The 25,028-nt window shown below is 33.0% G+C and overlaps 1 protein-coding gene across 5 annotated transcripts in view; it reads left to right on the top strand.

Annotated features, from left to right (window-relative positions):
* G3BP2 (G3BP stress granule assembly factor 2) overlaps window positions 1-24,285 on the top strand; it is a 67,832-nt gene extending 43,547 nt beyond the window's left edge. For 3 of the 5 annotated variants that reach the window (XM_039845477.1, XM_039845475.1, XM_039845476.1), the window contains exons 2-12: window positions 8,382-8,500; window positions 10,646-10,727; window positions 11,494-11,667; window positions 12,204-12,294; window positions 12,951-13,053; window positions 13,549-13,729; window positions 14,717-14,815; window positions 18,946-19,048; window positions 20,271-20,399; window positions 20,978-21,096; window positions 21,377-24,285. In XM_039845477.1, the coding sequence (XP_039701411.1) occupies window positions 8,406-8,500; window positions 10,646-10,727; window positions 11,494-11,667; window positions 12,204-12,294; window positions 12,951-13,053; window positions 13,549-13,729; window positions 14,717-14,815; window positions 18,946-19,048; window positions 20,271-20,399; window positions 20,978-21,096; window positions 21,377-21,649 (1,449 nt within the window). In that variant the 5' untranslated portion in view covers window positions 8,382-8,405 and the 3' untranslated portion in view covers window positions 21,650-24,285. The remainder of the gene's footprint in view (window positions 1-8,381; window positions 8,501-10,645; window positions 10,728-11,493; window positions 11,668-12,203; window positions 12,295-12,950; window positions 13,054-13,548; window positions 13,730-14,716; window positions 14,816-18,945; window positions 19,049-20,270; window positions 20,400-20,977; window positions 21,097-21,376) is intronic. The other 2 variants (XM_039845479.1, XM_039845478.1) reach the window with 1 other exon arrangement.
* Window positions 24,286-25,028: the final 743 nt, after the last annotated feature.

Genomic DNA, 25,028 nt, shown 5'->3' with positions numbered 1-25,028 from the left:
GGCTGGTTTTGATAGTTACAAATGTAAGTTCAGTAGAATTTAATGACAAATGTGACGTATTTACTCTCGATTAGTAGACACTGTTTAAGAGCTGATAGAACACACTGATTCTTCTCCCAGAATCTGAATCCACTTCAGAAGCAGTCATATCAGTTTCTTGACTACTGTGCCTCACTTATTATTTTTTAATTTCTGTATATTTCTTTATACCATTGTTGGTATATTGGGATGACTTTTGGATCTCCTGTTACTGTCCCCTGCTTTTTAGCTCCTCCCAGTAATATTATATAGGCAAACAGTTGGACTTTAAAAATATTTTATATTCTTGCATCCCTGGCTGTTCTTGTGGTTGTTTTTACCCAGGTGTAATGAAAATATCAACAGAGGCAGGAGACTTGATTTCAGATCCTTCTTTCATTACTGTAACTGAGGAACCTTGAATCCTTTACTTAAGCTCTCTAAACATCAATTTTCTTTTCTATAAATGAAGCTAACTAATGTCCCACCTATTTCAGGAAGATAAAGGAACATGTAGGTTAGTAGTGAAACTAAAACAGTATAAATCCATGCTTTTATTTTTGTTGGACAGTATTTAATTTTTTAATGCTTGGTCACTTTTAATAGTTTCTGAACTTCAAGACTTGCCTCCTTTGGGGCTTGAAAAAAAGAAAAGGTTTAAATCACGTCTATTATTTATTTCTACCACTGATGTTTAGAACTTGATCTTGATTTAGACACTTTATTCTATGGTCTGCCACAACAAATTGAAGGTCTGCCCTAAAGAGAGGTGCATTGCTGTTTGATCGGCAGTCATTTTAAACAGAGACCACCTGCAATTTCGGAAGGTTCTAGTTTTAATATAAGGTTAGCTTTTGAGAATAGGTATAGTCCGTGGTTTAATGAGAAAGGGCCTGAGCCTGTCTAGTATAAGCCCAGAGTAAGGGCAAAAGGGAACAGTATCCAGCAGTAGAGATAAGCCTTGTTCTAGGAAAGATGTAGCCTTTGGTAACGTAGTTTCTTTATGGTAAAGAGAACTGCATCCTGTTACTAGAGATCTTATTTTTATAAGATGCCAGATATAGTACATATAACTTCACAGTCCTGAAAAATTGATCTTTTAGATTTCTTTCTATTTTTCTAAATGTTCAATTTCTTTTGGTTTCTTGAGGGTCTTTTGGTTTTTTAGATGACATAGTGTCTTGACTTATTAGCAGTTTTTGTTTTGCCGTTTTTTTCTAAGCATGCAATAACTACCAAAAGTGCGACATAAATTTTCAAGTGAGTAATTTGCAATGACTGAAATTGTTTTCCCCCTCAGAACTACTTGAGCAAAGATGCCCCAGTTCTTATCACTCATAATAATAGATGATGGTCAGGACACTCCAGGCTTCTCAAAGGCTGAATTTTTGATTGTGCATTTTGATGCTTATATATAGTAGTGGTTGCAGCCAGGTGTTTACAGATTTTATTATATTTAGATCTAATTTTTATCACTGTATGGATAAGAGTTTAATACAAATGGAGATGTCATTTCAGAGATCCCTGACATTAAAGAGAACTGATGGGATACAAAATCATTTTGGTTTTTTTTTTTTCTATTGAAATCTGCTCTGATAATCATTTTGCTATAGTATTACATCTAAAAATTAATTTCATTTTCTTGTCCAAGTGCATATATTACTTTTACATTATTGAAATCATATCGCAATTGCAAATTTTATACTGTTTATCAGGTTGTTTTCTTTTGGTTTTATAGTCTTTGACAATAATGACTACATAAACTGATGTTTCACAGTTGGGATTCAGTTTATTGTATTTTTGTTTCTAAGATGATTAATATCAGATTATCTGAAAAAAATAGTACTCTGTCAGGTAAGCTTATCAAATGTGTTTTAAATTATCTCTTGGAAACAAAGTTGGAGAGTTCACCTTACGAGTTAGAGAGTTCACCTCTCTAATTCTAGTATGGTACTTTACTAATCTTGTTTTACTAGTAATGGTAAGTGAATTTTCACACTTCGGACCTTAATTCTAGAGCCCTGTTTCCTAACCAGTAACATGTATCTGTTAGATGGTTATCAGAAACTAAGCGAATATTTAATATCATGATTTTTAAAATTACAAAGTTAATATGCTCTTTTTAATATTCAGACAACATAGTAGGTATCTTACCAGTGGCATTAAGAATCGAAATGTAGCCTTCCTTCCTCTCCCCCCCTCAGACCCAAAACACATATCTTATAGATTTCTTTTTGTATCATGCCTTTTTTCCAAAGATGGGATTTGTAGCATCATTCTACACTTTGGTTATTATACATAACTCTTGTGGACAGTATTTCTTGTCTACACTAATGACTTTTCCTATTTTCCCTGTTTTTAATGAGTACATAATTTTGCGTTTTATAGTTGTGCCCTCATTTAGTAAACCATTTCTCTCTTGATGGGCATTTAGACTATTTGAAATTTTTTTCTTTTATAGCAATGAACAACCTGGAATGTACATCTTTGTGCAGTTGTGCATTTCTTTCTTTCTAATATGTCTTAGAAGTGGGATTACTCTTTATGTATCCCAGTTTTACTACTATGATTAAAACTCTGAAATTTTACCTCCAAAAGGTTATAACAGTTTGTATTTCCACCAGTACCGTATATTAAAGAGTCTGTTTTTCCACACTTCACAATACTGGATATTATCAGTCATTTCACTTTTGTTAATCTAGTAGGTGAAAGATGGCAACTTTGAAGAAATTGCCTTTTTGAACCGTTGAATAATGTTGACTTCAGAGTACCATTTTGCCCTTAAAAGTGCTTGGTATGCGGTAGATTGTCCATAAATGATTGACATAATGAAGCAGAATAGTATTGCTAAATTTTAATAATTGAGGAATAATTTACAAACAGCAGAAAACACTCATATGTGCACAATTATATGATTTTAGACAGACATGTAGTCATGAAACACCACCACACTCAAGATACAAAATATTTTCATCACCCCTAAAGTTCCCTCGTGTTTCTTTAGTTGTTTTCCCTTCTACCTCCAGTCCCTGATCTGATTTAGCTCTATAGTTTTGCATTCTACAGAATGTATGTCAATAGAATTATATAGGATTAACTTATTTAGCTTTGAATAATATTTTGAAACTTATCCATGATGTTGCATATATCAGTGAGACCTTTTATTGCTGAGCAGTATTCAATTATATGGACTTACACTACAATTTATTTATTCACCTGGCTAATTGTCATTTTGTTGTTTTCAGTTTTCGAGTGTTTATTAATCTGCCATAAACAACATACAGGTCTTTGGACCCATGCTTCATTTCTCTCGGGTAAATATGTAGGAGTAAGGTTGCTTACTGGGTAATATGAAGTGTGTCTATTTAATTTTATAAGAAGCTGCCATACTGTTTTCAAAGTGACTGTAACATTTTTTTCATCCTTACCAACTTTTCCCATTCTTGTTAACATTTAGTGTTTTTAGATTTTTATGTTAGCCATTATTATAGGCGTGAAGTGGTGGTATGTCATTTCCTCATCATAAAAATCTAGAAGTGTTAGGAAGTGGTTAATGCAGAGAGGTAGAGGACTGAGGAGAGAGAGGTCATTGGATTTTTGAGAAGAATTGTGACATTCCAGAGAATTACATTCAAGGGTAAACTCAGTTTATAACATTTGAGAGGGGAATACAAAAGAAGACGACTTAAGACAGATGCATAGTTAGTACTTTAGGGCAGAATGTGATTTAAAAAGTGCCATAAGAATTCAGATGAAAGACAATTATATTCTATTGAGCAAACAGGAAAAATTTTCAGGGGACAGTATTTTAGCTGAACCCAAATGAACGCATAGTGTTTCCATCATTTGATAGGAAGGAATGGAATGAGTATTCAAATAGGAGTCAAAGGTCTTGGTTCTTGTTAATAATAGACGTCTAAATCTTGACACTGGAGCAACCTAATCAAACTTTTTTGGACATGTGACTATTTTACAATATTTCTCCTAGGTTTTTCAGTTAGTCTCTGGAATAAGTAACAGCAGTGACTGGCTGTTCATGAAATAGCACTATTTGGGTTATTCTTGTGTATATTTATATTGAACCTAAATCTACCATCCTGTAATTTGTGTTCACTCTTCAATCATTATATTTAACTTGCAGAGTAGAACAGAACTGTCTGCTGATTTTCGACATTACATCTATCTATACTAATGTAGCCTCAGGTTGTTTGCCTTGGGGGCAAATATACTCGTGATTCACTGAATTTTTAACTAAAAGTAAACAAAAAATCTAAGTACTTAACTAAAAGCTGAAGTTTCAGGCATGGAAAGAATAAAGGGTGATAGATAATTTTGGTTGATAAGTTGGGTTTTTTAAAATTATTTTGAAATTGAGGAACTCAGTATATTAGAGCATGAAGCCCAATGTGATTTTCTTTTCTATCTTATTTGTATATATGTGTTACTTCCTCTCTTCCACTACCCTCTCAATGGGTATGAAGAGATTCAGAAAAGATGATGACAGTTGACATAGAGCAGTTTCCCAGGAGAGCTCGAGTAGATGCGCTTCAGGAACTAGTCTAGGCAAATGGAGAGGAAACATTTTAAGAAATAGAAATGAATAAAAGGATATTGATGAAAATACACAGGGATTTTAAGTGGGATAGATAGAATCGGAGAGTATAATGATCTGAAGTAGCTGGAGCTACTTCACATAGTGAGGGAAGTTGGATCTAATCATGTTGGTATCTGGATGAATAGATATGGTTGATAAGTTTTAATTGACACAGGCAAGAGTAAATTATACATTGTGCGTCCCAGTATGACAGCAATCTTCACATTTTCAAGTGGAGTTTAATACATGGAATTTCACTTTCTCCAAAAATATATTAGAGCAGGGTCCCCAACCCCCAACTCATCCCGGCCAGTGTAGGAACCATACCGAGCCGCACAGCAGGAGGTGAGTGGAGGGGGAGCCAGCGAAGCTTCATCGGTATTTGCATCCCAGCTCACCTTTACCTCAGATCATCAGGCATTAGATTCTCATAGGAGCACTGGTCCCTGGTGCCAAAAAGATTGGGGACCACTGTATTAGAGGATAATTGCACTTCGAAGGTGCAAAAGGCTGACAGCCTTCTGAAGATTCTTTTTGTACAATCTTGGCTATCTATCTTTGTTGAACTGCATAGTCTCTAGGCTTGACCAGAGGTCACTTCTCAATTTGCAAAGTAGGAAATTGAAATCAGAAAAGGTCATGACTTTTTATGGCCTGAGATAAAATCTTTTTCTTAATCCATGTTCAGAGGTTTGCTTTGTTTTGATAAAATTTTTTTAAGAAGAAAAGGAAGGACCCAAATCTCAGAAATTGCTTACCTATGAGTTGGGTACTTTGCTGTGAATAATAAAAATGGCGCAGTTCTAATTGTAGTCACATTTATTCTGAGTGTGTAATTTGGCCCTTTTGTCCCTCCTTGACCTTCTTATGTACACTGGCCATGCATGAATGATAAACAGAAACTTCATATTACTCAATTTTCCAAGTCCTAAATTACCTTGTTTGGTGGTTCATCTATAATTTGTTCTCAGTGCTTCCTTGATGCATTCCTTATTTATTGAAGTGTTAATTTTCTGACTCTAGGGGAGAAAATAGACAAGATGGCAGTTGTTTGTGTAGAACACATAAATTAATCTGTTATTAAAAAATAGATTAGTTAGTGAGGTTGCACTTTTTTTTTCCCCTAATGCCTTTACTTTCTTCTTGATGTGGTTGACTTCCTGTCAGTTACACTTTAGCCCTCTAAATTCTGATTCACTTTAAATCAGCTATGGTAAAGAAGTAACCGATCTGTAAGTTACATTTAAGTCAGTTTAATTAATTTAAACACCATTCTCTGAGTAACATCTTTATTTTATCCCTGCAGGAGCTTACCACACCTTGAAAGAGTGGGCTCTGCATAGCCTGTTATGTATAGCTATTTGTTTAGGTTTTACCAGATTAGCATTGCCTTTTCTCACTTAGCATTTTAAATTAACTTTTCAAGTTACCTCCGCTGCTTGTCCTTTTGCCTAGCTCTGATCTAAATAGATGATATCAAGATCATAATACTTTAGTGACTGACTGTCCAGGTGGTAGGTAGCCTCTGTTGAACTTTGTTATAATAACTTATTAGAGTATTTTGAACCTTTTTTGATATCGATAGTATTTTTGGTATCATTTTTTACTTTGATTATTGGTTATATGGAAGTGACAAAAATGGTAAGTGAATATGTACTTTATAAATGTGATGGGAAATTTGGGATTAATGACATAGCGTCACTGTAGAAAAATGTGGAAATACAGAAGAGAAAAAATGAGAATCCCTAAACCTAGAAATACTCTAATAGCATTCTTGTCTTTAACCATTTGAACAAAACTATTTTGTACATATTTTTTTAATCAGAGGGTGAGTTAGTATCTTCTTTGTCTTGGTATTATTTTGAACGTCAGTCGTTACAGTATTAAAGTGTGTAATTTCCACATTTTAGCTATTTATAATAAAAACAAGAGTCCTTTTCTATATTAGGGTCTATTAATCTTTATTGGAAGTTTTTAGGTTTGGAGAAAACTAATGGCATCGGAAATGACAGTATCTAACTCTGTTTTGTGAATAATAAAATGAGTTTGTTTAATTGTAGGTAGTACAGAATTCAGGGCAGAATAAAGACCAAAGAACAGACTGGCAGAATTCTGGGCTGAATTTACTCACACTTCATGGTTAAAGTAGGAAAAAATGAGAACTGAAGCCACTGAATGATTTTTTTTTTTTTTAAACAAAGTTCATTCTTAAATGAACTTAAATGCTGACTCCAAGACAGCACTTCATTCTAGCCATAGGTAACAATAGATGTTATGGCAGAGAATCCAGATGTTTAATTAAACAGGAATGAAAGTAAGAGTCACCATCACCTGAGGCACAAGGAACAGCTTACTTTTTGCCAGATTTCTTAATTTTGCCTCTGGCCAGGGCAACCTTCCCCAAGGCCTTCACTTTAAGCTCCTTCAGCTTCTTCTTTTTGTTTGTTTGAAAGCCTTATCTTCCCCTTATATCTTCTTGGCCTGCTTCTTGGTCTGCTTTAGGAGTTCTTGCTACTTACTGCCTCTTCCCCATACCCTGCCACTGGAAGCAATGAATTAACTATTTTTGAAAGCAAGTGAGGCATTATATAAAAATTTAAACAGATTTTGAGGTTTTTTTGTAGACAGAGTTTAAAGACAGTTATAAAAGACAAAAACAAAAAACAGTGAAGCTAATAGAGCATTATGTAAAAGTTGAATTGGGAGTCACTCATTGTGTAGAGCTAGTCTGTAGTCTCCACTATGGTTGGTGTCTGGTTTTTATTAAAAATGTGCGTCACAATTATAATGATTATGGTGGCTTAATAGTTTTTTGTTTAAAGAAAACCAACATTGAGATTTGTTAGACAGGAATTTAAATCCCATCCTGATTTGACTAATAGATACACACGTAGGTATTGTGACATTTTCTTATTTTTTGCTTCTCTAATTCCAAATGTTATAATTTTGACAGTTTTAGTGGCTCTGAACATATAAATCATTTACTTTAAATGATGAGAGATGTATTCTGATTTTATTTTGTGTTTGTGTTTCTTGACCTTTTTGAGATTTCAACTTAGAGGTACTTTAGCATAGCACCCAATCCATTCTGTTCTCTGTTTGCTTTTTTATATTCCATGACAGGTTATAAACTTCTTGAGAGCTAGAGTCTTGTCTTGTTCTCCAGTGTAATTTCATTTACTATGAACAGTACAGGACTTGTATGTAGTTAGATGCTTAATGGAAAGAAAGATTGGAAAGACTTACACCAGGTGTAAAAAGCTTACTATCTTCGATTACTGAGATTATTGCTGATTTTAGTGGTAATCATTATATTGAAAATAAATTCCTAGGAGAGAGAATATGAGGAAGACACAAGTCAAGTCAGTACTGTCCCATAAGTGTAATCTCCCAGCCCTGCCTTGTGCTCTCTGCCTCCTTTTCTAAAACAAACCATTGGCATTCAAGAACATAATGACTCCCAAAAGGAAAGAAAGGTACTGTGAATGGAAAGACTTGGATATGGTGTTCTTTCATTCTGTTCTACTTAAGAACTGTTCTACTTACTTCCCCTTTTTGAGGGATAAGTGAGATCAAGAAATAGAGATGGGAGATACACACGTTGGAGGTTACTAGTAGTTGTTGGGAATTTATTGTTTTGTTGTAAACTACTTTTTAATAAATAGTATTAATTTTCTTTATTTCCATTTGTATGGCTCAGAAAATTTACTTCATGGAAGTTACAAAGACAACTCTTTAATAGTTACTATTCTTGTGTTTGCTTCCTTAGCATTTGACATTGTGCAGCAAAGAAATGGTTATGGAGAAGCCCAGTCCGCTGCTTGTAGGGCGGGAGTTTGTGAGGCAGTATTATACTTTGCTGAATAAAGCTCCAGAATATTTACACAGGTAAATTTTAAATGGATTATTTTCATATTTTTATTTAGTTTTATTTTCTTGAATATGACTTACTGTCTTTACTGTCTCATGAACTGACAGTATTTTTGCAAACCATATCTAATATTTTCACTTCCTGATGGCTAAAACCAGTATTTTTAAAAATGTTTTAGATGAAATCCATAGAAAGAAAACGATTTCACATCATATAACACATTTACATTTACACAAATGCACTTGTGTGCACAAAATTATATATTCTAGTATTTTCTATATCATTTTTTAAAAACCTTGGGCTTGACAACTAGTGAGTTCTAATCTGCAATTTGAAATCATGGGTTTACATGGTCATTTCAAAGTTCTCTATAGCAATGTTACGAAATGAGTCTATTAAGTGATTGTATTTGTGAAAATTTCCTCTGATTGATCTGCAACATAGTATTCCTTGGTAAAACAGCAACAGTAGCCTTGTTTGATATTTTGGCAAGAGTTGGAATTTATAAGCTTATTTTTTTGAGAGATTGAAATGAAATTGATTTATATTGTGAGTAGTATTTATAGTTTTTGTTCTTCCTGGTATATTTTAGCAGGTGGAAAATAAATGAGACTTTTGTAAGTTAGGCTTTGCAAATATTTGTTGTAGAACACATTAGCCAAGTGAATTAAGGATAAATATATATATATTATATATAGGTTCTCTAAGGATGCTGGGTATTCTGAAGTAACTACCCACCCCACAATGAACACCTGTACATTTTTCTAATTATAAAAATAAAAACATTCTTGTTGAGTGTATGTGAAGGAGTTTGGGGGTTGAAGGGATGGAATTAATAATAAGGCCTTTCATTATTTGAAATTTAGTCTTTTTACAATGTAGGTATTAGCATTTTTAGCATTTTTTTTAACAAGGAAATGTTTTTAATGATAGAAAGTAAAATTTAAAGCAATTAGGCTCTCCACTATCATTTTGGATAACAACACGAAATTCTGTTATACCTTACATAACCAGTTTCCCTATTAATGAAAATTTAGTTTATTTTTCACATGTTAACACTAATAAATATTCTTACATATGCATTTATGTGTACATTTCTATTTTTTTCCCTTAGTATAAGTACCTAGATGTAGGATTGTTAAAGGCTTTTCTTACACACATTTAGAACCAGTTATCCTGCAGATAAATAATAGCAGTTTACATGCTTGCCAGTAGTCATGAGAGGAGATAGTATAAACTTTAAAATGTGGGTAGCAGTTAAAAGCATGGACTCTGGAACCAGACTGTCTGGGTTCATATCTTAGCTGCTCGATTTGATAAGTGTGTGATCTTAGCTGATTTAATTTAATCTCTTGTGAACCTCAGTTTGCTCATTTAGATAATAGCACTTTTTTCATGAGGTTAAATGAATATATGTAATGCATGAGAACATGACTTGGCATAGAAGAAGTCTTTAATATGTTTTATTATGATTCTTTATGAGAACATTAACTGCATGTTCAATGACCTTAGTTTAGAAGGATATTAATTCTAATTGCTTTGACTAATGCCATAGAAACATCATATACTTAAGAGCAGCATAAAAAAATATTAACAAGAAATTGGATATTAAAATGTAGATTTTTTAGTAGTCTGGATTATTTCAGTTATTTTAAATCTATCTAAACTGTTTTCATCTAAGCCTTTGTAAGAATTAGTAATTGTTTGGAACTCTGAGTAGAATGTTAGACAACATCCGATTCCCAAACAAATCTAGATAACTTGAGTTTTTACATCTCATAGGAAAAAGAATGGGTTAATTACTACAGTATCAGTATTTAAAATATATTTTGAATATCTCATTCTTCCACTTAATAAAAAATAGATATGATAAGAAGCAGATGAAAATAGCTGATGATTGAGCGTATATTCATTGTGCCAGGCACACTAAGAATTTTGTCATTATTCATTTAATCTTTGCAAAAACCCTATGGCGTAGTCACTGTTGTTCTGTGTTATAATCAAGGAAAGTGAACTTACAGACTGTGAGTGTGTTCAAGCTTACACAGCTAATGAGTGAGGGAGCCAGACCTGGAAATTAAAGACTCTTTGATACCAGAACTCTCTTCCCTCTTAAAGTTCTCTTGATAATTGAATGTTAATCATTATCAATGGTTTTGCAGGTTTTACGGCAGGAATTCTTCCTATGTTCATGGTGGAGTAGATGCTAGTGGAAAGCCCCAGGAGGCTGTTTATGGCCAAAATGTAAGTCCCAATTTCATATGTACATTTTAGATTTTTTGTTTGTTAAGATAGAGATTTGAAAAATAGCTTTCTCGTGCCCATGAATTTCTTCTTGAATGTGATCATTAGTTGTAACTGGAATTTATGTTAGAATAATTGTTAGATGTGCTTTGAGTTCTTATAAACATTTTGTGTGAAACATGGTATTGCATTGGAGTGGATACACAGGGGAAGATGGGATGTTTTATATGCTTGATGTATTTTATACATGAAACAGTTGAGACAGTGTATTAAGTTTGTACAAATGTAGGCTAAACCTTATGTTACAGGAATGCACAGAAGTATATATTCCTTATGACTTCAGCTAGATTCTGAATTACAGGATTTGGCCTTTACCAAATAAGAGGAAATTGAAAGTAAAATAAATGGCATCAGCAAACACACAGTAAAGTAAAATTAGGTGTGAGGTCAAGGAGTAGTCAACACATTTTGTGTCAATGATCATTTAATACAGAATGGTAGGAGAAAGCTGAATAAAGCCCATATTACTGCATAATGGGAAACAGCCATTGTGATTTCTTGTGTAGAGAGGTGACATATTAAAAATGGTGATTTAAGAACATCAGTCTGGCAGTAATACATAGTACGGTGGAATGGGTTCAAATGAGGCAGTAAGGTTAAGTAAATAGTCAACAAATTGTAAGGAAATTGGTGAAGTTCTTTTGGTAGTGTCATATAGGTAATGCAAGAATTTGTATTTCCTCCCTTCCTTCTTCTTCTAATAAAGGATATACACCACAAAGTATTATCTCTGAACTTCAGCGAATGTCATACTAAAATTCGTCATGTGGATGCTCATGCAACCTTGAGTGATGGAGTAGTTGTCCAGGTCATGGGTTTGCTATCTAATAGTGGACAGCCAGAGAGAAAGTTTATGCAAACCTTTGTTCTGGCTCCTGAAGTAAGTTTTCATTTCATGTAATTTTTCTATTTCATTTATATGATATTATTTGTCTGTTATTAAGTGGTTTACATGTCCAAAGAGTTTTCTTTTTGTTTAGATATACATACATGTGGCTTTTTTGAGAAATTTTACTGAATCTGTTGATATAATTTATTTGAGCTTTGTGTGAGTGCGTGCACTTGTACACTTTGAGTATTTCAAAGTAAAAGTTAAACTCATACAAATGTGTACATTTATTAGGATTACAGAAATAATACAAAAAGTATTTTATGTTTACTAGGTTACATGTTAAAATGGAAAAGTTCCATTTGTTAATTGGTTCTGGTTCTCTTACATTGAGTAGGCATTTCTTGAGTTTCAATATTTGAGTGATTCTCTGTAGTTTATTAACATGATAGCATGTTCAACTTTGGAAAATTATGGAGTGTACATTATTTCTACATAGTACTAAAATAGAAATACAATATGCTATGTAATTTGTTGTGCCACATTTATGGGTATTTACGGTGTATTTGGATGTTGTTTTTCTATAGGGATCCGTTCCGAATAAGTTTTACGTTCATAATGATATGTTTCGTTACGAAGATGAAGTATTCGGTGATTCTGAACCAGAACTTGATGAAGGTGAGGTTACTTTCAAAGTAGAAAGGTTCTGTTACTACTCTTTAAGGACGTGAAAAGTGTGAAACTTAGAGAATTTTCCCTATATTGTAACTGAGTCAAAACCCCTTTTCTTTGTTTTGTTCCTTTTGATTTTTCTTACAAACAATATAGGTGTTTATTATATGAAATTACATAAAAATCACTATATTTTTTATAAAAAAAAAAATAGAACGTGAAAAATTCCCCCTCAGTCTCATCCTCTATAGATAACCATATTACAGAATTTTGTTGGATCTTACACTTAACCAGTACTTACTTTTATAAAAATGGAATTATGCTGGCCCAAAAGTTACTTTTTTTTTTAATATATTTTTTGTCGGATGTCAATTTTTTTGGCTACACCATAATTACTTAATTGGTTTTCCATTGATATACATCAATTCTTTCCTTTTCTTTATTATTGCCCTATGGAATAGATATGACAAAGGAAACTGAGTTATGGCTTTAATATCATTTATTTCCTACCCTTTTCTTACTAATAAATTTTTTTAAAAATAGGGTGAATACCAAACTTTATCTTACTTGCTCAAGTTTTTTAAGAGAACTTTTTAAAAAATATGTATATCAAATTGTGCTAAGCCTCTTAAAAAGAGATGTGGTGTATTATGTATTGCCAGAATCAGAAGATGAAGTAGAAGAGGAACAAGAAGAAAGGCAACCATCTCCAGAACCTGTGCAAGAAAATGCTAACAGTGGTTACTATGAAGCTCACCCTGTGACGTAAGAACAGTGTTTGCATGGCTGAATTTGGTTTAAGCTATGGTGTAGTTAGTTGTAAAGTAGTTTTTGTTCCTAGAATTATTGTTGGAAGTAAATCTTTGATAAATCTATATATCAGGCCAGTATTTGAGTACTTACTATGCAAGAAATTTGGAAATAATTGTTTTATTTCAAAAATTGAACACACTTTGGCCCAGAACTGTGATCACTTACTGATAATGTAGAGTGTTTGGGACAACACAATTTTTTAAACCTGGAGTTTCTTTATAGTTATTTATTAAAGTAAATATTTTTAGTAATCCAGTTTTAAAACAGTGGAATTGAAGAAATGCTTGAGAATATTGTTCCCTTCTGCCTTCTAGTTCTCGTTGGACTTTGGCTTCAAAATAGCTTATTACTAGTTACGTCTTTTAGATTAGAGAAATACTGAGTTTTATCTTATTTGAATTGATTGTTTCACTCACACTGAAAAGTAAATGAAATATTTTATTGTAGTAATGGCATAGAGGAGCCTTTGGAAGAATCCTCTCATGAACCTGAACCTGAGCCAGAATCTGAAACAAAGACTGAAGAACTGAAACCACCAGTAGAGGAGAAGAACTTAGAAGAATTAGAGGAGAAGTCGTCTTCTCCTCCTCCTGCGGAACCCGTTTCTCTGCCACAAGAACCACCAAAGGTTAGATCAAAGGAACTCTTTAATCTATAATATCACACTTTCATATTTGATGCCATCAATGAAGTATGACCTTTCTTCTATTATGTTAAATTGTTTAATATAGTAAACTACTTTTTTATGGATATGAAAGAAGCTGTGGGTTTTTTGTAATCCCGAGGAAATCGCATTGTATTCCCTTTACCCCCTCCAAAAAAATACCCCTCAGAGTGAAATTTAGGATTAATCTTTGTTTGCAGTGTTTAGTATCTTACATGAAATTATTTGGGTCCATGTATAAAGCTGAGAGTTATTCTTCCATTCTCTATTAAGTTCTCTACGTACAGATGCAGTGAGTCATGCAACTTCCCAACTTAAACGAGTTGGTATATTAAAAGAAGAGATGCCTGTTATTTCTGGTTTAAATGAGAATAGTTTCCTTACTACACCAATTAAACTGTCTTGGAAAGATGAGTGACACCCATAGTTGTATCATTTAAGCCTATCTGAAACATCTTTTATCTTTCTGTAAAAGTAGAAGGTTAAAATATATTTGGGTAGTGAGAGGAGATTCCTTGTTCAATTTGTGAATGTTTGCTAAAGTTTCCAGCTAGTACTTTCTTCTTTCCTGTCCTTCCCCTCTCCCCTTAACATCATCACACACCCTGTTTTTCCCTAAAAGCGGAAAGAAATTGGTTCTATTAGGCTCTTATTTTTCTATCATGTGTAGTCGTTAGTGCTTTTGTTTGTTACTTGCTCATCTACTTAGAGCATATAGGAACTTGCTTGTGGATTTATTTAGTAGTTCAGACAAAACCGTCAAATCTCACATAATGAGATTTTGAAAGCTGGCACATAGACTGGCATGTGTGTGTGTGCCTTTCTTTTAGGAGTCCTCCAATATAGAGCAATAGTTTAGAAATGAAAAAGAATATATATTTGGAAGTTTCCATATAGGAATGTTGGTGGTTTTCCATGATTAGTAGTCTAGGTTTGTTGCATTTCCTGCAGGCTTTCTCCTGGGCTTCAGTGACCAGTAAAAACCTGCCTCCTAGTGGTACTGTTTCTTCCTCTGGAATTCCACCCCATGTTAAAGCACCAGTCTCACAGGTAACCGATCTGTGAACACATTGGATTGTATCCTTGTTACATTGCCAATTGCTTATCTTTTTTATACTTTTTTAAATGAGTCAATCAGAAATTATGGATTAAATATACAAAAATTGTATTAAATGTCAGTGCACCCACTTTAAATGCCAAATCTCCATTCATCATCTCTACATAGGTGGTATTTGGGGCTTGGGTGTGTGAAATACAGATTAAGTTGGTTTTACCAGCATATGTAGTGTCATTTAAAAGGCTTCTTAGAATAACCAAAATAAGTTCCTTTTTAAAAGTTATATTTTATTTAGCAGAAATATTTTAAGGAAGAAATTTGGAAAGGCACAAAGTAGTGTGGCATTATAAAGGATCACCGTTTTTAAAAAATAGAATACTTTCTAAAATACACTGCCTAAGCTCTTCTCAATAAGTGATTCATACCATTTAATTGAAGCCTGTACCAACTTATGACTGTAGTGTTCACCTTAACTGATCATTCCAGTATTCTGCTTTTTGTCTGTTTGTCATCTTACCCATTTCAGAGCTTTCAAAACATTGAAAATAAGACACTGGCTACTACATTTATTAGGTATAGTTTAGAATTAAATTAAGTTCATAGTCACAGTTAAAAAGTGTGTTCAATTCTTTTCCCTACACTTTGAGTTAACCTTCATTCTGCTAGAAAATTTACATTTAAAATGGTTAGTGCATATACAATTGTTTGTATATACGTTAATATGCTCTAAACAGTGAAACTTTGAGGTTTCAGAAGTAGCTAGTAATTATTAGACACTCTTTCTGATGTTGGTACACATAATCAGGTACATAATAGAATACATGGCTCATGATACCTGTTGTTTTCAGTTAGATATTCAGAAAATGTTGAGTAATTACCTCAGATCACAAACCAGGATTCTATCTTAATAAAGAAAATTAGTTTACTAAGTATTGATTGTGCTTTTGAACTCATCTCGAGACCTGATAAATAACTTCTGGATTGATTTATCAGATTTGCATTTGGAATGTAAAAATACCATTTCAGAGAGTTGGCTACATTTGTTTTAAACTTAACTACTAGTTAAAATAGCTTATGCTTGTTATAACCAGGCATTGTCAAAGTACTTTATATTTATCCTCATCTAATCCTCATGACCACTCTGAGGGTGGTTACTATTATTGTTCCTGTTTCACGGATAAGTAAATTGAGGCCTAAAGTACTTCACCTAACGTCAGACGGGTATATAAATAGTAGGGCTAGGCTTTGAATTCATGCAATTGGACAGCATGGACACCAGGCTCATGCAAACCTATAGGTTTCTTTAGCCCTTTGGAAGGCAGTATATCTCTATTTACATTAGAGAAGAAGAGTACTATATTTAAGGCATGTCTAAATTACATTAGAGCCTAGCTTCTTGCCTAAGAAAAGAATTTTTTATTCATTTTTGAAGTTAGTGTTTGAATTATAGGAGACTAGATTGTATTTCCCAGCCCACACCCTTATTAAAACAAGATTTTTAAATGTTTATAATTTAAATTTTAAGAGAAATTTCTGATCTCTTTAGGCTGTATTTAGAATGGATTTATGATTTTTCCACTTGATTTAATATACCCTTCAATTTTATTTTGTTACTTTAATGTAGTATTTATTTCCTTAACACTTTTAGCATAGATTATTAATAAAATAAGAATTAAATCTAATTCTTGGGTATTGGTAGGCATTAATTTAGAATTACGTAAGTTAATTTCTTGGTAAAAAGATGAGGTATAGAAATTGATTAGTTCTTTCAAGTATCTTATGTTTAATTGAAGGACTTGTTTATTGTGGTTTTGCTTGTTACTGACTTAATTTGATTCCATTTTTATTTCATATTCTGTTTGATTTTCACTTGTGGGATTTGTAATGTGAGCACACTTTCTGGTTACATGGAGGTAATTCTAAGGCCCTGAAATAGTATGTGGTCTATTAGCCATTTTATTTTGTTGAAGTAAATAGTTTTAATCATGAAATTGAGCCTGAAGAATTATAAGTGCACATGTGGCTTAGGTGACATATTTTAATCAGTTATCGAAAGGATTTTGTTAGATTTTTGTTAGTTTCGTATTTTTCTTGCATTAGCATCAGATGTATACTAAAAGGTTGCTAAATTAATGTATGAATTATTTGTGAGATGTTGAAAATTATTTAAATTTATAGTTTTACTTTTAAATCCTTAAAGGATAATGAATTTTCTGTTTTGTTAGTTGTAGTTATTTTTGTTTTGGTAATTTGTTTTGAAAAGAAATTGAATCAATCAAGGTGCCTCAAGTTCTTTAATGATATTTAGATTGAATGATTCTGAGGTTTTTCTGAGATTTTAAATTAAAAAGCACATTTGCTATTTTTATTATTAATTTCCTAAACACAATAGCTTCATCAAAACTCATTAGAGTACATCTGTTCTTTAATTCTGTTTACATTCATATTCAAGTTGTGTTTTTAAGCCCCGTTAGTTGAAATTTCTAAATAATTGTCTTTTTAAGGTATCACATTATGGGTCAAATTAACTTATAGTGTTAATTTCCAAATATAGATAGCAACAGTCTCAGGATTGTAACTCAGGTTCCTTTGTCAGGCATTCAGTATTCTTCTACATATTTTGGGTTAGAGAACTGTGAAAGTAATTTAATTTTAAATGAATCAATAGTTCCTAAATGTCTATATCTAACAACACTTTTTTGGTTTTTTTTGGGTGGTGTAGAAATGAGTTAAGATACGGTCTTTATAAGAATAAATACATATAAATAACTGAAAAAAAAACTGAAGAGTTAAAATTAAAAATTTTTTTTTAACTAGCAAAATTGTAGAACATGGAAAGCAATTCCATCTTGTTGAAGAAAATGGGAAATCTGTATGGAAAAAGAATTTGGGAAGAGAAAGGCAAATCTGTTAAAAACTGCTAGTGTAGGAGTTAAGTGGTTACAGTGGGTAAAGTCATTTACAATAAATTGTTATTTTTGAAGGAAGCATAACACTTTGTATCAAAATTTGTCCTTGCAAATTACATCTCAATTACTGTAAATGATGAAAGAGTTTGAGCCACTGCCTGGACTGAGGTTCTCAGAGATGATCAGCCATAAAGACAGCACTGAAATTGCTAGCTTTCTGACTTGAGGACATGTTCTTCATATTCTGCCAAGTGTTTTCCGCATCCTTTGAAGGTGTATATGTTTTGTTTCTTCCTTGGACCACAAATAAATATGGGCAGTAGACAACCTGAAGATGTTGGGAATACAGAAAATGCCATTGTTTTAAGGAAAAGGTAATAGATGCAGATGTTATTTTGTTTTAAAAATCGTTACTTTAATTATATGTGTTTAATTCAGCAGTTAACAGAAACTTTTGGAATGCATCTTAAATGTCCAATTACTCCCCCTGTCACCTTCCAAGAAGCAGTTAAGGAAAATTGTTGGGGTCAGTCCTTAAATAAATGCACACCTTTCCTAAGGAAGAACAACAGAAGGTTTAAAGGACTTCTGTGACGATTTGAGATACTATATATACATTTCCATCTTGTTTTCTTGTGTGCATTTTGACTTAAAAGTAGTATTTTTAGATGTTAGAGTAAGCCACGTTGCATATTTCGAACTATCAAAATACTAATTTTCAAGATTTATTTATTAGAGGATATTGCTCTGAACACTTACATATTTGAAAGGCAGCTAACTAGATAATTAGAAAGTATGTGTCATATATTCTTGTCTTTCTAAGATAAATATGGCTCTTTTTCTTTCGTATATGTATTTACATGGAGTGGCTCATCTTGCATTTTTTGTGATTTTTTTTTTTTATAGCAATGCCAATACCTTTTATGCTGTCTCAATGTGGTTGTAGCTTTATTTTTAAAATGCAGTTGTAAAAACCAGCTTATTGTGACTTACATGGTCTTGAGTGGGAAAAACCAAAACCTACCCTACAGTCCTAGATTGGTACAGAATATTTTTATAAAAATTTATTTTTCATGTACATAGGACACTATGTTAAAAACATTCTAAACTTAAAATTACTATTATGCTTATTACTGACTTTTGGTAGTTGCTTTAGTTGGTTTTTCTTCTGTGGAATGTGTTTCTTTATAATGTGTTTTTCCCTTATATTTTAGCCGAGAGTTGAAGCTAAACCAGAAGTTCAGTCTCAGCCACCTCGTGTTCGTGAACAACGACCTAGAGAACGACCTGGTTTCCCTCCTAGAGGACCAAGACCAGGTGAGTCAGTCCTTTCTTTGCTAGCCTTTAGAATTTAGCATTGCATTTAGTGCTTGAAAAGTTGAAAAAGACTGAACTTTAAAAAAAAACTATAATGTGTCTTATACACAAATTCTTTTATTTTCAAAATTCTTGAAGGTTTAAGTAACCTGCTAAAATACAGTCTGGGGCAAAACAGCTTAACTTTTAAGGGAGGATTAGCTGACATGCCATACATACTTGTATTTTGAAGGTATAAAATAATTTTGAAACAAGTATTATTTGGTTATTGTCACTGGTTCTAAGAAATCAAAACCGAGCTGCCAATAACCTACTCTCTTACTTAGCACTCTTATCTCTTCACAGATAAACAATAAGCACACCCTGATTCTTCTTATTTTGATTGTCTTAGGTTTTAAGTAAGTTGCCATGATTTTTGACTTGTTTCCATTGTTAGCTAATATATGTAGCACTTTTATTTGAATTCTATAAGTATGTTTAGATTGCTTTTGGGAGGAGGTGGGAGATAGTATACATCAAATTTAGAATATGTAATTTTTCCCACAAAAGTAAAATAAGTGTTTACTAAACAAGAAGTCATGGGAGGAGCTAGGGTTTGTCCTAGCTTTGCCACTGAGTTTCTCATCTCACGTGAGACCCTTAAATTATGAGCTATTATTACACAAATTTTTCTTGTGCAGTGCTTTCGTTATATACCTGTGTTCCTTGTGTTCTGGGGAGGATCAAATAAGATTTATATATATGTGTGTGTATATATGAACACCCTAACATATATATAAAAGTCTACATAATGAGGTATTATTACTGTTAAATTTACTGATTTGGCTGTAATTTCATTACAACCAAAGATTAATTTTTGAATTTCAAAATACTAAACAAATATTTAGTACAAATATACCTCACTATCTGAAATGTATTTGGCTCCTGGGTGATGGCAAAAGTTTGGTTAAGGAGGAATACTTGTACTACTAACGTTTGACTTTCAGATAAGTAGATCTAGAAGGGGCTTTAGCAATCTAGTCAATACTCTCACTTTACACTTTAGTGTCATGTTGTTTTCTAACTAACCTACTAATAATAGGCACTTCTACCACTGTTCAAGGAGATATCTTATTAAACTAAAACAGGAGTATTGTTATTAAAAGATTTTTACATTCATTGCTTTGAACTAGTTTTTATGTGACATTGTAATCTTCAGTATCTGCTCTGTTCCTTTTCTCAGGCAGAGGAGATATTGAACAGAATGAATCTGACAACCGTAGAATAATTCGTTATCCAGACAGTCATCAACTTTTTGTTGGTAACTTGCCACATGATATTGATGAAAATGAACTGAAGGAGTTCTTCATGAGTAAGTGGCTTTTTTTTTTTTTTTTTTTGCTTTATTGTAAAATTAAGCAAGATAATAGAGCTTTTTTCATAATGTAATTAGAATTTTTAAAACCTTTTATCTCTATATATACTTTGTATATCTCCAGGTACCAGTCACTTACCAGAAGAGAGTAGAAAGGCTATATCAGGTGTTTCCCAGTGACTATACTTAGTATTGACTGGCCTACTTCTCTAGAGGTTAGAAGAAAGAGCTGGATGAATCAGTCTTAAGTTTGGAGATGGTATTCATTTGGCAAATACAAGTCAGAAATAGAAAATGTCATTGATTTTCTAAAACTATGCAGGTAACTTTTTTTTTGAAAGGTCTGTAATAAAGATGCTGAAGGCTAACAAAACAAGCAGTCCGACTAGTTGTTGGCTTTTGGGGTAAACAACTTTAATATGGGTGAATGTATCTTAGTTGTCATTGGATGTAGCCATTTGTAACTTTTATTTTGAAATGAAGTGAAGAAATTAAGGTTATTCATCCTGAGCAATTAAGGCCACAGAGTATTCAGTTAAAATATTTAACCCTTGGTGTAATGTATATTTTTACAGGTTTTGGAAACGTTGTGGAACTTCGCATCAATACCAAGGGTGTTGGGGGAAAGCTTCCAAATTTTGGTTTTGTGGTTTTTGATGACTCTGAACCAGTTCAGAGAATCTTAATTGCAAAAGTAAGTGACTTAAAGGGCATAATTCAAGCCTTTATTATTCTTGTTATATATAATATTAATTTGGTGCATTTTTAAACCATATAGGATCTTTTTTAATGGTAAAGCTAAAAATAGTTCACTACGAAATGGTATTTATGCAAAGAATGATTTGTTTGTAGTTTTAAAGTCTGGGTGTGGATCATTTTAAATTTGTTTCTTAGGATTTTCTTAAGTATTCAAGGCAATGCATTACTATTGCTGTCTAACCTGCCCATGTAAATCTTTTTCTTCCCTTTTAAAGCCAATTATGTTTCGAGGGGAAGTGCGTTTAAATGTGGAAGAGAAAAAAACAAGAGCTGCAAGGGAGCGAGAAACCAGAGGTGGTGGTGATGATCGCAGGGATATTAGGCGCAATGATCGAGGTCCTGGTGGTCCACGTGGAATAGTGGGTGGTGGAATGATGCGTGACCGGGATGGAAGAGGACCTCCTCCAAGAGGTGGCATGGCACAGAAACTTGGCTCTGGAAGAGGAACCGGGCAGATGGAAGGCCGCTTCACAGGACAGCGTCGCTGAAGCCCCACTGTTGGCAGTCTTGGCAGTGGTACATTATTCATCGTGTTTGCATTCTTGTTAATTTTTTTTGGCTTTGGAATGTGACACAGCCTTTTTTATCATTTCTTTGATGTGAAAAGCATCTTTTGGTTATGAGTTAAATTGAGGTGGACATTATTTCCCCCGTTTCACAACAAGATTCATATTGTTAATTTATAAATCTAGACTTGGAGAATTAAGGACTGTGAAATGACCGTATCTTAAACTATCTACAACAAAATGAACTTTTTAAAAGGACATGCCCAACTGAATTCAGGTCCTTTGAGTCAAAAAAAAAAAATCCTGCTGCACATTTTGTTTAAGTGTTACTGTTTCTGCCTGTTAATGTTGGAAACACAAATAGTGCAATTTGTGCAATTGGAGAATCTTGCCTTTTTTCTTGGCTCCCCCCAAAAATATACAAACCAACAGAAACTTGTTGTGCACTCATCAGAATGCACTAATGGGTACTATGAACTCATTCACATTGACATTTGCAACAGAAGGCAACAGGGGAAAAAAATTTTTCATCTTTTTTTCCAGTAGGGAATAGTTTGTGAAATGATGAGGGCATTTTATCTGCTTGCTGTGACCAGCGTGTGTACACATAAACCTTAACTACAATAAATCATTTAGTTATGAACTAAATAACAAATCGGAACTTCAAATGCTACGGTCTTGAATATTAGACCAGATTTAGTAGCTCCATATCTAAGATTTTTCTACCTGCCCCTCTTCAGTACAGGGATGGCTGGCTGCTCAACACACTCCTCCTCCCCTTTTTCCTTTCTTTAAGCTATGTACAGTGAAAATTGTCTTTACTGTATTTTTGTTCTCTGGTAATGTAATAAGCATGATGGTGCCTTCTATTAATACATCATTCCAGTCTTGCTGGTAATTTTGTACAGTATAGTGTATGAATTGCTGTGCTGCAAAGCCAAACAGCTGCAAAATGTTGAAAAATCATTGAAGTGTATAAAATTGCAGTATCTTTAAAATCAGTAAAATTGACTAGCATATTATTTACTTTGTTCTTCAGTTAACGACGTGTGTTCTCTGTTTAGGAGGGAGAGGGAAGGAGGAAGACGGTTATTTGAGTAAGTCTTATGTTGACTTGTCTCAGTGTGAATGTGAACATTGAAACGTATCACTTGAGATGCTTGGAAAAGTCAGTCAACTTGATGTACATTTTTTAGTGACATTTTAAAAGCAGTCAGAGTCCACAAATGGCAAGTAAACCTGAGGTGAGGATACTGCAATTTTCAGAGAAAAAAGAACAGCAGCTCTTAAGTGTTTGCATTTTCTATTTGGGGGGCAGGGAACTGTCATTCATTTTGCACAATTCTTGAACTGATGTCAGCACCCAAGTGGCTCTGAATTTAAGTCTGGGACGACATCTTTTATTTTTACATAAATCTCTAAACAATTCTGTGAGCAAAGTTTGTAGCTGCTGGATTATTGTGTGTCTTTATAGCAAGTTCCAGTAAACTGCAAGTATGGCAAAGGATTTTCAATTTTATGCTTGAAACATTCGGTACATACCAGATACGAGTCTCCGATGTTTCAGGCTAGGAGTGGGGAAAATAAGAGTGACCACTTAAAGCTGCTTGTTAGCATGGAAGACTTCTCCATTCTATCTTGGCAAAAACAAAAAATGCACTTGACATAGTAGCAAGCTAGTTTTGAATTTTGAAACTGTTTGCTATCTAGTTAGTAAACTAGCAAATGATGCACATATTTTGTTTTTCATGTACTGGGCAATATAAGTAAAATTAAATTTGTCCCTTTTTTTTCTCCCTTGAATGAGGTCTTCCATGTTTGTGGAAAAGTCTTGCACTATTGCATATATTTTGGGGACATAGATATCTCATAGTTTCCATTTGGGGCGGGGGAGGGAACTTAAGGATTTTTCTTTTTTCTGTTTAATACACTTTTTACACTTTCTGATGTGTAGTACTTGAAGTTCTTACCAGAAAATTAATTTTGAGTTTTGAAGCCTTTATTCAAATTATTTTTAAATAAGTGGTTTATTGTCAGTGTTTTATTTTGTTTTACAGCAGTTTTTCCTTAACTCTTTTCTTTCTCCTTCCCATTTTATGCATATATAAAATTTCCAATCCAGGATATTGCCCTACCACTCATGAAAACTTGTGGCACCAAAAGTTATGGCAAATGTTAAGTGTAATAGAAAATCAGATCAAAGAGCCATTCAGCTTCAGTCTTTACATACCATGAATAAAACATTAAAACATCACTTGGAGAAGTTTACATGGTGATTGTTCACCTGCAGTACTGTGGACTTTTAACATTTTGTCCCCTTTTCAGTGAACCAGAGTAAAAATAATTCATTTACCATTACTGTTATTTGCTGATTTTTTTTTTTTTTTTTTTTTTTTTTGATGGTAATATTCTATCCTTATGACACTATTGCAACCAAATTGGCTTTACCATCTTGGCTTTAGTAGGTATAGAAGACAATGGATTACCATCTTTATTGCTGTAATGTGTTAAGCATTATATGCTAGTAGAATCTAGTTTAATTGTTTCAGGTGGAAAGTATTCTTTCAGTTTCCATTTTGAATGTGTTTGGACTAAATAAACTACTGATGTCTGCAGCATTTATCTGTCCCTAATTTAATCTGTAGGTTTGTGTTCCAAAATATTTTCTCCCAATTGCATTTCACACAACCTAAGTAAAGATAAGGAATTGTTTAAAAAGCAACTGTTTATTATTTGTGAAATTTGAGGTATCAAAAGTAAAACACTTAAGACTGGAACATTGTTAAGAGATCTATTCCAGTTCAGTTGGATATCTGGTCTACAAGTTAAAGAATATTAGAATAGTAAGGAAGGTGAGAATGATCTAAAGCAAACTACTAAATATTTATTAAAAAATAAAATCTTGGGTTTTCCAAAGGGTAGTTGCTACCTCATCTCAGAAAGAAAGGGGGAAAGGGATGGGAAGATTGAGGTTATATGAAGTTATGGACATAACCCAATTCAGAACTTGAAACAAATTTGTCAAGCTCTAAAAGAATGTTAAAGGAGAAATAATCATTTGATCATATTTATGAATATATACTTCAAATAAAAAATGAGGTCCTAAAGTATATGTAATTTCAAAAAAGGAGACTTCATAAAAAGGATGGTATAAATGAATTTTTCCTGATATATTCTGAACTGTTTATGAAGATTCCTTAAATCAGACTTCACAAGTTTGTACTGGAGAGAAACCAAAATAACCATTAATTTAAAATACTTTTAAGGAAGAAAGACTTAAGATTTTTATAAATGTATATTAAACTTTCAGTTTTTATTATAATGTAATGACTTATCTAACTTTATGGCTGTGGAAAGATTT

Source organism: Pteropus medius, unplaced genomic scaffold (assembly GCF_902729225.1).
Source record: "Pteropus medius unplaced genomic scaffold, Ma_sr-lr_union100, whole genome shotgun sequence".
NCBI lineage: Eukaryota > Metazoa > Chordata > Mammalia > Chiroptera > Pteropodidae > Pteropus > Pteropus medius.
This window is presented reverse-complemented; position numbering and strand designations above follow the sequence as displayed.